Here is a 16,641-nt window from a genome sequence, read left to right as displayed (position 1 = left end):
TTACTTAAGAGCCTTTTTTACCTAACAGAACTTACTTCACCAATCATTCCATTCCACACATTATTGACCTTTTTGCCATGTTTCCCGTTAGTCACTAAATACAGGTCATACGTGAACTTGACAGTTTTAGACAACTTCTTCAAGATATCAATGCAGAATCCTTTGCAGCACTTCTTTACATTAGTTCCTTCATTAGTTGAGTTGCTGCCAACACACAAGAGAGACATAAACATATCAACTGTGAAAAACAGAATGACAACAGCAATTTTCAGCATATTGTACACAATTTTCTGCAAGCAGCTTTCCAAGATGAAATTACTTGCACACCAAGTCTAGTTTAATTTATTGATTTTTTTTTAGAGGTGGCATTTTTATTTTAAAAAAGAAAGATTTCTAATGTAAAGCAACATTTTGCCATACTTGTGAGGCACCATGTTTTTCTGAATCTATGTAGAAGTAATCCACAGGACGCTTTATATGGTGTTTGTAGTTTGTAGTTTATATGGTGTTTGTAGTTTGTAGTCATTAATCATATTCTGATTTTTTAAAATTACTCAGGAAGACAACTGAGTCCTAAAATATTTCTCATCTAAACAATTGCTACATGAAATGAAGCATAAGGCTCCTTTCCATTATTAAAATAATAATGTAGATTTATACAAAGCTTTTCAGACAGTTTCCAGGGCAAAAGAATGTTAAGTGTCTTTAGCCCACTTTTACAGATAATGTGACAGAGATAAAACATTGCAGTGGCTTGGCCAGAGATGAACAGAAGACATGGTAGACCTTGTAAGAGGTGCTTTCTGTTGTAGCGTCTGGCCTACTGAAACACTTCATTAACATGCCATAAAAACATACAGTCTCCGCTTTCTGATCCAACTATCTGTTTCAAACTCAGATTTGATGCTTAAGTTTAACATTTATTACTTTCACTCTTAAGACATAAGATCACATATCATTTAGTAATTACAGAACTTTCATAAGCTATGAAAGGCACAGCAGGCTGCCGTACTGAAAATGGATGTTGCACCTTTTCTTGCAGTTTGAAAAGGTGACTTTTGGCCTGAGTATTGCACTCCCTTTGAGTACGCAGACCACTGTGCAATCACAGAAAAGCACTGATAAGAGAAATCAGAGTCCCAAACTGTGACCAGTCATGTGGATCCAGGATGAGGACTTTCCCTTTACTTTTTTCTTAAATGCCCATTTCACGACCTCCAGAAATTTTCCGTATAAGTGTCTTGAGAGGCCAAAGTAATACTTTATAAGCTTTGAAGGAATTCAAAATTGAAATTAAAAAAATGGTTTAGAATTTGTTCAAGAAGTCCAGTTACGTCAATCAAAATGTTTCTCTGGACGTGAGCAAGTAAGCGCAATACCATTTAGCAGTCTCTGGAAATCTTCGCTTACGTGAATTAAACCCCTACCACCTGCTCAATTAAAGAAATGCAATTATTATAACCATTTCAGAAATATGTAGGTTGAAGCACAGAATGGTGCAACAATACTGATAAATGCACAGTGAGAAATTTTCCACTGATTTCTAACGATTACTCCACAACTATAGAGCAATCACATCAGTGAACTGTTTTCTAGCAACTATGTCACAGTGGTATTTTGCGCTGGTATGGTTTATCCTGTACCAAACTTAGGCATAAATATATTTTTCAATAGGAGGCATTCGCAAACTGTTAAAGACTAATTTAAATGGCACATTTCAACATACCTGGAAACAATTCAAAGAGGACTTATTAAAACAGAACTCGATTTTAGAATCCACAGTCTTCTTCCACGTGACTGGAAAGGGCTAACTCTAGTTGATTTTGAATTTACTATAAACTTACTATCTGTTCATTAATTCAATGTGATTTGCACGTATTTAACCAGAAATGGAAATGATTCTCTTCCAACTTATTAAAATGAAAGACATATGCAAAGAAAAGCATACTGTGTGGGAAAGGGAGAAAGGAAGAGGAAGAAAAATACCATACCAAAGGAAAAGAAAAGATAGGCAGGAAGAGGGGGGAAAAGTAAGATGCAGAAAAAATCATAGAATGAAAGAAATAAGAATGAATGAGAAATTCATTCTCATTCATTCTCATTCTCATTCTCATTCAGAAAAAAGGGTTTTTTTGCAATTAAAAAAGGAGGAATATTGTGTATCTACTTACTTAATTTTGACAAATTTACGACATGGTACAGTGTTTTTTTGGCAAGTTTCCATCAAAGGATCCACATCCTCAACAATGACAAAGGGAGCCTCCTCCAGGGTGACAATACTCAAGTGGTTATCGTCTGGGTCACTGTCTGCAAAAGAGCTATACCTTGGCCAGACAGAGTACTTCAGACTCAGTGAGTTGTTCTCCCATTTTCCCACCTGAAATGTGAAGACACACACGCTACTGATACCGGCTTGCTTGTTTTTGACACATGAGATCTAACATTAAATGGGCTGGGATATGGTTATGGGAAATTATATTGCAAAGAAAGTTGTCTTAGACTTTTGCTATCAAAATTACTTTAGAACTCTTTAGTAATTGCATTAAGTGAGAAAATGCACTGCGATAAAGACAAATAAGGCATTGCTATTTTAAGAGATAACAGCTTTATAAAGACTCAAGGACATCAGTTATCGCTATCTAACACATGGCTATAAACGCACTGAAATTTGACATATATCATTTGCGTTTGAACCAGAACAGCAAGCGACGCTCCATCTGCAATCAGGAGGAATTTGCAGTAGTAAGCAAACAAGCCTCAGCGCGAAGAGGGAGAAACCCCTCAAAAACCCACCAGACTGATGACCAAGCTATCAGAACATTATTTTTGTACCTTCTCAAAAGAGAAAGATCTTCAATTTATTACAGCTTTACAAGTTGTCTTTAGAGATCCTAGCATTTTACCTAGTACTGAGGTTCCATCACACCTGGCCCAGACCAAATTACATTTTTAGTGAACACAAATTGCAACTCTGCATAATTTAGATCTCAATAGAAATAATGTAATTTACTCTGCCTTAGTTAATGCCAAAAAAATCATAAAGGTACAGCAAGTAATCAAGCAAATCGCAACCCTTAAAGTAAATATGTACTTTTATTGCTTAGAGGGAATGCAAAAAAGTATACCCCACTTTAATTTAAACTTTTCTATGTATTTACTATTATAATTTTTTCTTCTAAATTAGCCCACATTTTTTTCAGCTGCCAGAACACCAGCAAGTAGCAAATGATTCATAAATTATTTAAATATTTTGAAAACTTCAGCATTTTCTTTTTCATATTGTGCTTAACTGCTATACATCTATAAATCTAATTGCATGTTTTATCTGACTAGGGGTGACAGACAATACAAATGAGCTAGCAATCCACAAAATTTATAAGCCAAGGCATTTTAATAACCCTTCAGTTACTTAAGCTAAACAAATTATAATCATGATACCGACAAAATATTTGTTTTGCAAGGAAAACAGGTTGAGATTAACAGTACATTATGAGACACTCAGGTCCAAAAAAGGATAAGAAATTATCACACCCTTCTAAAGCCTTAAAAATGAATCACCAAAATGCCTGAATATGATTTATATCTGTTCCTATTCAGGGAAACACAAAAGCACATACCCTTTGCAGTTTCCTTTCCATTCTGTTTATAAGGCAAGACGTTTTGCTAAGTTTTAAGGTAAGAAACAGAAATGTCAAATCTCTATACATTTAAGTTAGGAAATTCAAAATATCTTAAGAGAATTAGGAATTCATATGTATATGAGTGGGAGCTGGGCACAGGATTTCTGAATACTGCTTAGACAGTTCGAGAATAAAATTTAACCAAACTCAACAGATGAAGCCTTTGCGAGAAAACCAATTTCATGCACATGGAAACAAACCTATTTATCTCTGTATGAGACAGCTGCATTGTAAAAATTGATTCGTTGTTAAGTTATAGTATATAATCTCATTCACAGCAAAGTCTGTACCTGTGAACACTCACTTATGGAGCGCTCCTTATACCTGCACGCTAAGCGTCCCTTGAAGTTGGCCCACGGGAACGGGGAGAATTCCAGCCAGATTAGTACTTTAGCCTAATAAAGTGCAAACGTGCCAAGTGAAACATCAGTTTCAGCAGCGGAGAATGGAACCACGCACCCTACCACCTGCCTCTCCCAACTGGCAACAAGAATAGAAATGTGACAGGAATTCAATTGCATTTGTGTGTTTGGGAGCATGGCAGTGGCAGCACCTGCCTTTCCAGATCTCTAGCTACAGGGCAATGGGAGGAGGCAGGCAGCTCTGCATAATTCAGAAGCGTTTCTCCCTGCAAACCATCCCCTTGCAGTTGCATCGGTGTCATATGGAACAACAGGAAGAAGAGACGCTTGCAAGAATATGAGTTCATCTGATCCTGTCAAAAATATGACTGTTTTGTTATTGTTAAATGAGGAAACATGATACTCTGTGTATTTTAATTGGAGTAACTGCCATTTTACTGTTCTGAAGAGGACATAAACGGTGATATTTTTAAACAGCTCAATTTGGGGAAATGCTAATTTCCTTTAACAGTTGCATCTCTATGTATAAATGTTTTGCAGTGAGCAAGTCTCAAAAGTTAGATCCAAAATCTGTATCCGTTGCATTCCATGGATGTATCTCAACATTCACTCATTGCTACCTTATCTAAAAAATAATTAAAAACTAAGACCTTGCCTTCCTATTTCTCTGTCCAAACAGGTCTACCGCTGCAGTCCCAGGGTGTCAGGCTGACTTCATCTGGGCTTTATGCAGTGCACAAAGCACATGCCCATTGAAGATCATCCACTCTACCACTCTACCACCAGTATTGTGAGTAATCCACAGTGTCGGGAAGCATAATGAATAAAAAAAGTACAAGAGAAAAATTTCAATGTCATGAAGGGTGGTAGAAAGAAAACAGTACAACAGTTTGGAGAAAACCTTGCTGGTGGGCTAAGAATGACAAATGAGGAAGGATATTAATTAGAAAATGCCTGCAAGTCATTCTTCGGGTTTGGGAAATGTTTGTGCTAGATTTTGCCTGTTCTAATTAAGAAATACTTTGCACAGATGTTGTATTTGCTCTCTTGCAAATGCCAGACTCATAAGTGAAGAGTTTCCAGCTTTACTCGCTATTTCAATTTCTAAATAGCTGTACTGTTGAAGAAGAGATGTTGCAATTCTTTCTACCAGCAACAGTTTTGGATGGTGACATCACTTTTTTCATATTCATTTATTTTAAATGGAGGATAAGACTTTCGTTTTATGCAAATATGGAAGGATTTTTATATTTATATTAATATTTGAAACCTTTTAGTTTGAGTAGGACTAAAAGTAGCATTGTAAATAAGGATCTGAATGGTATTAATTATTTATACAATGTTTTATGTCTTCATATATATTAAGCTATTTCAATATCCTTGTGCAATTGATAATACCTCTTTTTTACAGGGTGAGGGTCTGGAATAATACGGAATCAAACTGTAGCTTAAGCAAAACATGAGTGCGTTCCTGTTGAAATCAAGGGAATTCATGAAATGGAACCCATTTTTAAGTGTCTTGCAAGATCAGGGCTTATGGCAATTACAGAAAAGTCAGATCTAGTATTAGATCCAGTCAGTATCTGTTTTGAATGCTTTCCAAAACCTCCAAATGCCTTCAAAAAAAATTGCCACAGAACCTCATTCAAAAATCACCAAACTCGATAATCAAACATCAAGTTTCCTGAGAACACTTTCACATATTATAAAAACGTGAAGATGACTTCAAACCTGTGGGAAATGGCAGAATCACAGAACAGGTGAGATTGGAAGGGACCTCTGGAGACCTAGCAGACAGATCCCAGCCTGTAACTGGTGCATGGGTTTATTTCGCCCCGGGGCAGGACTTTCTACTTCCCTTTGTGGAACTTCATGAGGTTCCTTTTGGCCCATCTCTCCAGCCTATTGAGGTCCCTCCAAGTGGCAGCACAACCATCTAGTGTGTCAACCACTCCACCCACTTTTGTGTCACCTGCAGACTTACTGAGGCTACACTCTACCCCATCATCCAGGTCACTGATGAAGACATTGGACCTCTTCCAGTCGCCACAGTCTTTCAAAGATAATCAAGAGTAGTCTCACAAAGATGTCAGTCAGCTCCCTCAGCACTCATGGAGGCATCCAGTCAGGTCCCATGGACTTGTATATACCCAATTGTTTGAACATTCCCTAACCTGATCCCCCTCTACTGGGGGTAAGTATTCATTGCTCCAGACTTTCCCACTGGTCTCAGAGGCCTGGGGTTCCTGAAGGCAAACCTTACCTATAAAGACTGAGGTAAAGAAGGCACTGAATACTTTGGCAGTACCATTCAGCAGTGGCACTATGTTTTCCCTTGCCTTTTTTTTGGTGCTGATGTGCTTGTGGAATCTCTTCCTGTTGCTCTTCCCATCCCTTGCCAGATTTAACTCCAGGTGGCCTGTGGCTTTCCTAACCCTATCCCTGCACACTCAGTGTCTCTATATTCCTCCTGGGTGATCTGACTCTGCTTTCACCTCTTGTGTGTTTCTTTTTTTGTTTTAGTTTGCCAGAAGCTCCTTGTTCATTCCTGCAGGCCTCCTACTACATTTGCTTGACTTCTTGCATGTGGGGATGGGCCATTCTTGAGCTTAGGGGAGGTGATACTTGAAAATCAACCAGCTCTCATGGAACCCTCTGCCCTCCAGGGCTGTCTCCCATGGGAATCTTCCAAGCAGGTCTCTTAAGAGGCCAAAGTCTGCTCTCCTGAAATATAGGGTTGTGATCCTATTTTTTGCCTTGCTCCCTCCTCTCAGGACACTGAACTCCACCATCTCCACCATGAGGTCAGTGCAGCCAAGGCTGCCCTCAGACTTCACAACCCCAACCAGTTCTTCCTTGTTTTTTAGTGTAAGGTCCAGCAGAGCATCTCCTCTCATCAGCTTCTTAATCAGCTGTGTCAGGAAGCTGTCATCAGTGCACTGCAGAATCCTCCTGCTTGTGCTCCTTGGAGCATTGCTTGTGCCCTGCTCCAAGTAGATATCAGGGTGGTTAAAGTCCCCCATGAGGACCATAGCCTTTGAACGTAAGGCTTCATCAACTACTTCTTCCTGATCTGATGGTCAGTAGCAGACCCCCGTGACATCACTCACATTGGGCTCCTCCTAATCCTCACCATCAGCTCTCAGTTGGCTCATCACCCACCCCCAGGCAGAGCTCCAGGCACTTCCACTGCTCTGTCACATAAAAGGCAATTCTCTCTCTCATAATACACTCAACAGTGCTTTCCATTAGCAGAGCTGACAAAGTATCACTTGAAGCTAACTTTTTGTCCTTCCGCATAAAGATTCCGTAATATTAAATATAATTAATTAAAATTGAAATTAAACCAAAGTTTCTAAGTCCCATTGGGTTTTTAATAAAACTCAGGCTCTTAATTCATTTAAAGGAATTAATTTCATCTAAGCTTCCAATTTTAACCACTGCCTCTGAAAAAACAGCATGCACTCTCAACCAAAAATAATCATGATGTTTTTCATATTTACCATAAGGCTCTGAGCATACACTGAATTTTATTCACTGTGAAGCAGTCATTCAACAGCTTGGTTACGTTCTCTTAAGTGAGATATTGAAAGGATATTTTCAGGCTCCAATGTCATTTAAAAAAAAAAAAACAGAAAAGATTACCGGTTATTTGAAGAAGAATCTTCTCAGAAAAGGTTTTTGTATGGGCAACCAATACAGTTGTTTAGATTAAAAAAATATTTTGCAATGGTTTGGGGATAACTGTCTTGGAGAGCCAAAAATGTACTTAGAGACAAGATGGTATCAGAGTCAATGATTCCAGGTGAGTCACTTAAAATTCCTATTACCTGCTGAAGCTTAGCATATTAAAAAACCACACTGGCCTGACAATCTTGCCAGATTATTATTAACACTATCAACTCGACATTGCTCTTAGAATGATTCATACCGAAAGAACTAAAGTAACTAAACCTCCCCTGCAAGCTGGATAACTAACTGAAACCCCACTTTTCAGGTACATAAATTAGGGCATATGCTGGCTATTGTAGAGACTAGTAAAAGCTGGCATGCCAAAAAAACTGCACACTGCTTAGGAAAAAAATCCCGAGTTATGACAATATTCATCATCATTTTATCACAGAGTTTGTTTATGAATTTAATAAAGAAGATTGCTTACAATGTGTAAGAACTTGTGATTGCCCTGCAAACTCAAATGTTAAGTCCTGATTCAACACTGGCTGTTAAAGTGACTTACCTAGGATAACAAAGCAAAATACCTGAGGAGATAAAAATAAAATGCAATTCCTGACTTCTCCTATAAAGGCCACTATAAATACTATAGAATATGAATAAGTTCATACGTGGAACGTGAAAAGGAGAATATGAAAAGTTCAGTTGCTGCTCTCAGTAGAAGACAGCAGTGATATTTGAATAAACCATTTTACAGTGAAATAGCTTACCAACCTGGACAGTTTCAAAATTCAATCGCCTCCGGTGTTTTGCAGCACTCACTGTGAGTATATGTGCATGCTTGACTTTCCGCAGCAAATTTTCAGAGCGCGCTACTTAGTGATCATGATAGCTACTGATGCAATGAACTAAAAAAAGGCATCCTCCAAGCAAGTCCAAACATCTAGATTTGAGATAAAACGGGTTTGTCTTCACACTGCCATGCTTATTAGTAGTGGTATCAGGGATAAAGATATCCTTCAAGCAATGTTTTATAATATTATCAACAAACAATCTGAGTGCTAGAACACATTTGATAGGTATGCTTTTGGTGAAAAACTCTAAATGAAAAAAACAACTCTCAACTAATTAATGAATGAAATTTTAAGATTTTGAAATTTAGATGTGCCAGTGTACTGCCTGGGAGGGTGGGCATAAGACGAAAAGCTAGTCATATTATGAAACCCTACTGAGGACCTCAGAGAAAAACATTAAATAAAGAAACAGCTTTTGCTTGTTTAAACATTGTTTAGCTACAAATACTTGAGCACAACACAAAACTGAAACACTAAGCAGATCGTTCACCAAGTATAAGACATTCAAATTTGCAATTTAAACTACGAGCCTCAAATATGGAAAATATGCTACTTTTGCATGTCGTCTAGGTTCTTCACATAGAACTGCAAAAAATTTCTTTAAAGCCTAAATAACTCATTAAAACACCACATGTTAGCTTTCTGCAAAGTTAGATCTGCATGGTATGCACCACAGAAGTTTAAATTGAAAGAAAAATATGCACCTAGAATTGTCTCACAAGTTAAACATCTAAGATTTAATGACTTTTTATAGCAAGCTATATAAAAAAGTCATGAAATCTGAAGTCACCGGTCTGATGCAGGCTGTGCTAAACTGTTAATAATATGAAGACAACACTATCAAACAGAAACCAAAGATACTGCTGTTATGCATCGATGAGCTGCAACTGGGTCCTCCTAACTTTCCTGTAAGGATGTTAATGGCATAGTATTATGAATCATTACAGTTTAATTTTGAAGAATTCAGATATCTGATGGATTTGAATCATACTGCAATACCAAAAGAGCCTACACAGCTAAAAAGAGCAAAGTAAGGGATCGTGACAATATAAAAGCTTAATACCTACACTGTTTCTTGTTAGCTACCACACAGTGATACTAAAGTTGAAGAAAAACTGAAGGTCTTATTAGAGATTTAGTATTTTAAAAGCAAATGTCAGGAGAATACTCAATCCTAAATCAAGAGAGAAACAATTGGAATGTAGCGAGCGCTTGCCCAAGTCTACTTAAACATTTGTTCAAGTAACAGATATGTAAAGGAATATAATAAATAAGGCATAAAATATACAGTGCTATCACAGGAAATCTGCATGTTTTGAAATGCTGTTGGTGATATATCCTTACACTTTGCATCCAAAAAGAGCACAACTTAAATTATCTGCCTAACTCATGGTACTCTGGTCAGTACTGGAAGCATACTACCCCAGAAGCCTTTTCACCAAATCAGCTAATTATCTTGTTCATGGATGAGATAAAATTGTGGCTAGGTACTCCCCTTTGGACTAACTACATGAAAAGCTCTGAAATAAATGTCCTCTCTTTCTTTCCTCTTCCTTTTCACAAAATGGGAAACTAAAACAGTAAGCAGCAACTCTGCACATCCTTAGCAGAGCCTGGGCAAAATTTTCATAATCATTGCATCAAAGACTACAAAAAATTAACAAAAGGTCTACAAAAATTAACAGTGGTAAACTCACACGTAGGATGGAAACATGCTGACTCTATGTTGGAAATGTTATGACTGCAGAGGAGAATCACGATATTCTGCTTCCCATCCGCAGCCTGAAACTTCCAACCTGAACCTGATCTGTCCCAAGTGAACTCTTTGCCATGCACAAGCTTTCTCTTCTCTCCTCATTTATTAAGTCACCGCTGCTTGGAAAAGGGTAGCCAGAGGACAAGAGGTCAACAGTAGAGTTAAAATACCGCACAGGCCTACTAGATGGCCATTATATCTTGTTAGCAAATGCGTGGGAGATGGGAAAAAGGGGAACTTTCCTGAAGATAATTTCCACTGACCTCATTTCTTGAAAGAGAACAATTCCTCACCAACAAACTGCATGTTCAGAAAGTGGGCTTTTGATGTTCCAAAAGATATTAAAACCATCATTTTCAATACCTTCTAAATAGAAAAATGTTGTTTTGATTAAGACATTGTACCTATACTTCTGGACTTGTTATCAGGAAACACATCCTGATTTTTTAGAATAACTTAGAGATAAATTTGAGGAGAAAGAATTTCAACTAGCCCAATCCTCCTTCTTTCTGTTTGAGTTACAGATTGACAGAAATTTGAAATTTTAACTTTTTTTCTCTGAAACAAAATGGAAACATTTTTAAAATCTCAAAACTTTGGGGTGGGGGGTGTCAGGAAAATTAATTCCTCTAGCACCACTGGAAGGTAGACTGCTGCCCGGCAGCAAGGTCCCAAAAGCACAGCCCCAGGACAGTACGCAGCCAGAGACAGACTCCACCCTGCTTCACAGAGAATCGGATGTATCTGAGCGCACGTGGCAGGCCCAGACATCTTGAACTTAAAATGAAGCCAATATATGATATAACATTTATCCTTGGCATAGCTTCTCCCCAGTGACAGCAAATTTAGCTATAGACAAATCAGGGTAGTTTTCTCAGTACTCTAGCTTGCATTTCAGCATTTAACCTACTCCTTTCCTCTTCCCCGAAAAGCTAAGACTATTTAAGATCAATCCCCACGTAAGTGTGACATAGAGTTATTCTCACCTGCACCCATGTGCTGGTAAGAAATCTCACATGCTAAGGAATTATTTCCTTAGCACCTCTAGGCACACGTAGTACACAGGAAAACTCTACCTATTTTTCTACAGGATGCTCTTTTAACATCTCTTTTTCATTGAAGTAGCATGACTTTTTTAGAATGACATCCACTTACTTGAACATCAAACAAAGTAGAGAAGGAACCTCTGGACTTCTGGATTATGTAAACTGAAAGATGGAACTACTGAGTAGTTCAAAGACAGGTCTGAAAATTAGATTTATGCTCCAACCTTAAACCCAATTAACCACATTTAGTTACAGCGTGTAGCAAATAGAGCTAGAGAGAATAGAATAGCATGCTTAGAGTGCAAAGAGCATAAAAGTGGGTCTACAAAGAGACTTCTCCTTCTGCTTAAACTGCCTAACAATCAAATTAACATTACTAGCAAAATTAAAAGTGAAAATGAGCTTATTCTCAGCAGACACTACAGCATATCTGTGTTGCTAGATTAGAAAAGGGGAGGGGGATGCAAAACTGCATTAAGGTAGGGTAGAAAGTAATAAACATATTAGTATGTATTTTTAAAGCAAACACCTTTCAAACAGAAAATTCAAGCTAAGAATAATGTTCAAAAAATTACAGACATGTTCTGGCATGGAACTGTCAAAAAATACACCCAAATAACCTTTATTCTACTGTATGGGAATGCCATAAAATATCTAGAGGTTTTTGATGCGTTTCAGTCATTCCTAATTAGATTGATAATGATGTGGCTTTAGTCCCAGAGAAACATGGATGATGGCATAAATTTGGAAAAAGGGCAATAGAATTGTCTTTAGAAAAGATCCTGACCCAAATTATATGAATCTTTTTTTTATGGCCAAAAGACTGGGACTCTAAAAAAAATACATAGTTTCTTCACACACAAAGGGAGTGATTCACTAATGTAAGTGCAAAATAGCTTCAGGTATGATGGCTGCTTGCAACCAACGCTTTTGTTATACAAATACATGTACATATGCCATCGTGTATCTTTTGAACATTCCCTCGGCTGTTTCCTCCACCTCCATTTGCACTTTGCTTTTGGTTTAAACTTTTGGTTTAATCTCTGCAGGATACAGCAACAAAAATGCAAAATAGCCGAGAGTACAGAAGAGCTCGTTTGATGTCAGCCTGAATTAGAAGCTATGAGAGTCTCCTCTTGTTCACACTGGACTCAGTGCCTTACAAACGGACTGTATTACATGGTGTGACCCCCTCATCTGTGCATGTTCATCTTCTGAAGATTGCAGCTGAGGAGGGTGATAATGAAGCATTTGCGGCATTTCTGTGTAACAGTTAGACAAACGTGGCTAGTCTAAGCAAGCAAGAAAAAAGAAAACTAGCAAAGTTACTCATTATGGTACCTCACAGAGTCCCCTCTCCAGCTGCAGTTGCTGGTACAGTCTCTGCATAATACAGGGATGGTCGACATAATGCTAATGACCCATGAGCACAGGGAGCAACTTGTCAGAGAAAGAGCAAGGCTGCAGCCCCAACAGAGAGAGCAAACAGCAGCAAACAGGATCTTCCCCGTGTGCCAGCACAGGCATGCAAAGGAAGTCTGTCACACCAGCACGCCTTACAGACAGCAAACAAATCCACCCTGTCATATCACCCCCTTCCCAGCAGATGGGAACAGTGCACAAGACAGTCATCATCCTTGTGCAAATAAAAACATTACATGATGAAATGGACACTACATGCCCCCTCAGGACTAGCCAAGTCACTAAACCTTTGCTAAGAGAGGAATTTGTAGAGATAGTCTTGCTATGCTAAACACATACATCCACTGCAAACACATTTTAGAACTGCCTCACTTTTGGGAAGAAAATAATGCTGCGCAAATGCATAATCTAACCTGTCTTGCTCTGTAGGAAAGCTATTTGTTATCTGTATTCCATCACACTTTTCCACTTCCAAGGAAGTAAGGGCTGCTTTTAAGTCAGTAACTGGAGAGCATAAATTAACTTTGTCAGGTTAGCAGTAAAAGGTGACTGCAGAACAAAGTACAAGACCAAAATCCTTTCCTCCAGAAAGGGCATCTCTTGTACACCTTCTGCTGCAACCTTTGTGTCGCTTCATGTTTTTGAAGGTCCATATTTCACAATGACATTCTAAGTCTAAAAGAAAAAATACCATATAAGCACTTTCATGTCTTACTAATAGGGAATTGTTTAGTATCCTAGGTGGTTTGAAGATATCCATTTTAAGACTTTGAAGTATTCAAAATTTGCTGCAATTCTCATATGGGGTATGCAAATGTACTGCTCCTTCCGCATGAGTGCTCCTTGTGCTGATAGGAAAGCACCAATACTGTGACCATCAGGGCTCAAAGGAAAACAAAATACCCAGAGAGTTTATAGAAAAACGGGGAGGAAAAAGCTACCAGCTCCTGTAGCTTCATCCTTTAGTACAGAATTAATAATTAGCATGCACCAAACCCTCAGCGGTCGGCGTAGTCCTGGCATTAGGAAATGTCCCAACTACCTTTATGTAGCACAAGAATGCAGACTCCTGCCAAAGAAACCATTTTATAAGTTGATTATGTCATTAAAAAGGAAAGGAGCTAAACACCCTGGCAGTCCTCTCCCTTCCCTTCCAGGGCTGGGAGCCTTTCTGTTGCCCTCTGCACTCAGTTAAGATCTGGCTCTGTTATGCTGGAGGTCTCCAGACGGCCACCTTCACTTTGGGAGAGGAACAGCTGCACTGCAGCTCCTCCTACTCCTTTTCTCTCCTCTCCAGTACTAGCTGTAAAGCACAGGAGCAAAGCACACTTCACCGCTCCTCTGCAAGACAGTTACAATTCCTTTGCAGCAACCGAGGGAACCATCATCCGTTTTTAGGATTACAGCATTTAAGAAATGCTGCAGAATAACTGCTGCAATTCAGACTGCATTCAGCACAGCACAGGTCAAAGGAAGCACCTTTAAGCCAACCAAAGCTCACTGCTGCAGAAATGATATACTCAACAATAAGTGTCAGGATAGGCATATTTACCGTAAGAACAAATATACTAAGCAACAAGTATGGAACAAAGAAAATGACAACATAACAAATGTTAAAGATCATACTGCTGCATCGTATCTGCTATGCAAGATGTAAAGATCTGCTTAAAAACCTTACTGCATCATATTAGGCCACAGAGCTACAGTATGTCACAGGCAAAATATTTATCAGCAAATGGATCGCACATTTTCAGCTGTCCTAGTTAAAGCATATACATACATTTCTTTATAACTTGTAATGAATGTCTGTCATGAGGCACCATGATTTTTCAGCTGTCATGACATCAGCTCTGAATGCAACTGAGTCTTCCTGAGAAATCACCCTGAACTATGAGTAATTTTTTGAACAGTGATTTTTTTATTATCACAATTCTCTGATACAAAGCACTGTAAGAAATCTGACCTGGTGTAATGTTTGTCCAGTGAAGTTTCACCTCTAACGTTATACACGAGAGCTGTCTTCTCTCGGCTACATGGGACTCGATGTTAGCAGGCAGATGGATCTCTCCGTGAAGAACGCGGTTCATTTACCCCAGGCAGGGGTTGCACACCTTCTGCCCACTCACTCCTGCTTAGGTACAAGCATTGCGTACCACCTGCCCCAAAGCTCACAAATCCAGCATATGCAAGTTAATCAGAGCAAAATCTAGTTCCACATTAAATGCTACATTAATACAAAGTTAAAGATGATTGGTTACACTTATAATAAACCTGGATATAAGAAGTAATGATTCTTGCAATGACATTTAACTAGCAACTGTGCTATGAATTATCTGTTACTCTTGCTTGTCATAAAATTTTATTGGCTACAAAAATGTTAAATTTTCACATCTCACAAATTCTCCCAGCCCTTAGAATCACTCCTTCGCGCAGGAGAGGCCAGGTGCAAACTTCCTTCCCTACATCAGCAGTTTTTCACATAACCCAAACATGGCCAGTAATGTCACACAGACTGTAACTTGCGGGAAGCACTCGTGCTCACAAAGGTAAAGAAGAAATCAAACTTTAACCTTCAACTTTAGCCAGTATTAGTGCAACAACTGGAATTCTCAGAAAAGAGAAGGAAATACAGGCAATAATAGTAATTTTATCTACACCTCTCTGGGAGCACTAGTGCAAACTGTTTTATTCTGGTACTCATCTTTATATGCGTAAAACACTCTTCTTCAACTGCAATACAGTCTTCCCAGCCTTGTTTAACATATATGATACACACAGCTAATTAAAGTGCCTGTGCTGGCCTAATTTAGCCACTGCTAAGTATACTCCAGTGTGCAATTTTAATATTGGATTGATAGGTTTTATTCCCGATTAGTCTTCCAAGTTCAAAAAAAAGGACTGTGGAGTTTGAAACGAGTGAAGGTAAGAGGCTGGGCGAGAGCCACACCACGCGGAGAGGAGCACCGGCGGGGCGCTGCAGCTGGCAGAGCTCGCAGCGTCCCTGCGGCGCCCTGGTGGTATTTAGGCAACGCTGGTACTTCAGGCAAATTTATCGAGTTTCATTGAAACACGTACATTAAACTTGTCTTATTAAAACTCTCTTGCCTGAGAACAGCAGGCTGTCAAGATTAGCAGAAAGAATATGAATGTTGATGTCAGAAGTTTGAGCAGCTGCTTTAGGATCTGTCAAAATATCTTGCTGGATGCCTGCTGAACATGCCCAGAAGTGATTTTCAGTCTCCAAACTATTATCAGCCAACCAGCTTTTTTCAGAATCAGATATGGGACAAATCCCTCAGTCAACCCCATTTATGTGGGAAGTTTCCATTTCAAAGTTTTGATGTTGAGTCATTTGTAAAGGTAAAAGGAACTTATTTTCCTAGCGGTAAGATGTGCGCTCTTCAGCTATGCTTTAATGGATTTTCTATAACCTCAAGCCTTGAGTCAAGTACATCAATTTCGAGATCAAGGAAAAATTGTATTTAAGTAAAAGCAGATTATTATACTAAAGCCAAAGGAAACTGAATTGAGTTTTCATATTACATCTTGTATTTTCAGGAGGAGACTGAGTAAATAAATAATCAAAAAAAACTACTTGCAATTTCTATGTACATTAGTTGCGTTACAAGGATTAGCAGACTGTTGAATTATCAGTTTTTTCACAGGAGTAAATCATTTTACTAGATGCTTGGAGTTGGTGTTTTCCATATAGGATTGAGGTTATTTAATAACACTTCAATAGAACAAATCTGTGAAACTCACTGAAATAGCGTAATTGCAAGTAAAAGCATGCACCTGTCCGGAAACTCAAAGCAGGAAACCTTGGATATCAGATGATCTCCAACCTAG

General features: G+C 38.6%; 1 protein-coding gene across 5 annotated transcripts in view; it reads right to left on the bottom strand.

Annotated features, from left to right (window-relative positions):
• The window catches only part of GRIN2A (glutamate ionotropic receptor NMDA type subunit 2A), a 199,706-nt gene that overhangs the window by 57,378 nt on the left and 125,687 nt on the right, over positions 1–16,641 (bottom strand). For all 5 annotated transcript variants that reach the window (XM_068908620.1, XM_068908623.1, XM_068908624.1 and 2 more), the window contains 2 exons: positions 2,172–2,377; positions 36–204 (listed from right to left, as the gene is read on the bottom strand). In XM_068908620.1, the coding sequence (XP_068764721.1) occupies positions 36–204; positions 2,172–2,377 (375 nt within the window). The remainder of the gene's footprint in view (positions 1–35; positions 205–2,171; positions 2,378–16,641) is intronic.

Source organism: Struthio camelus, chromosome 15, assembly GCF_040807025.1.
Source record: "Struthio camelus isolate bStrCam1 chromosome 15, bStrCam1.hap1, whole genome shotgun sequence".
Classification (NCBI taxonomy): domain Eukaryota; kingdom Metazoa; phylum Chordata; class Aves; order Struthioniformes; family Struthionidae; genus Struthio; species Struthio camelus.
Note: the sequence above shows the minus strand (reverse complement) of the source record. Positions and strands in the feature narration are given on the sequence as shown.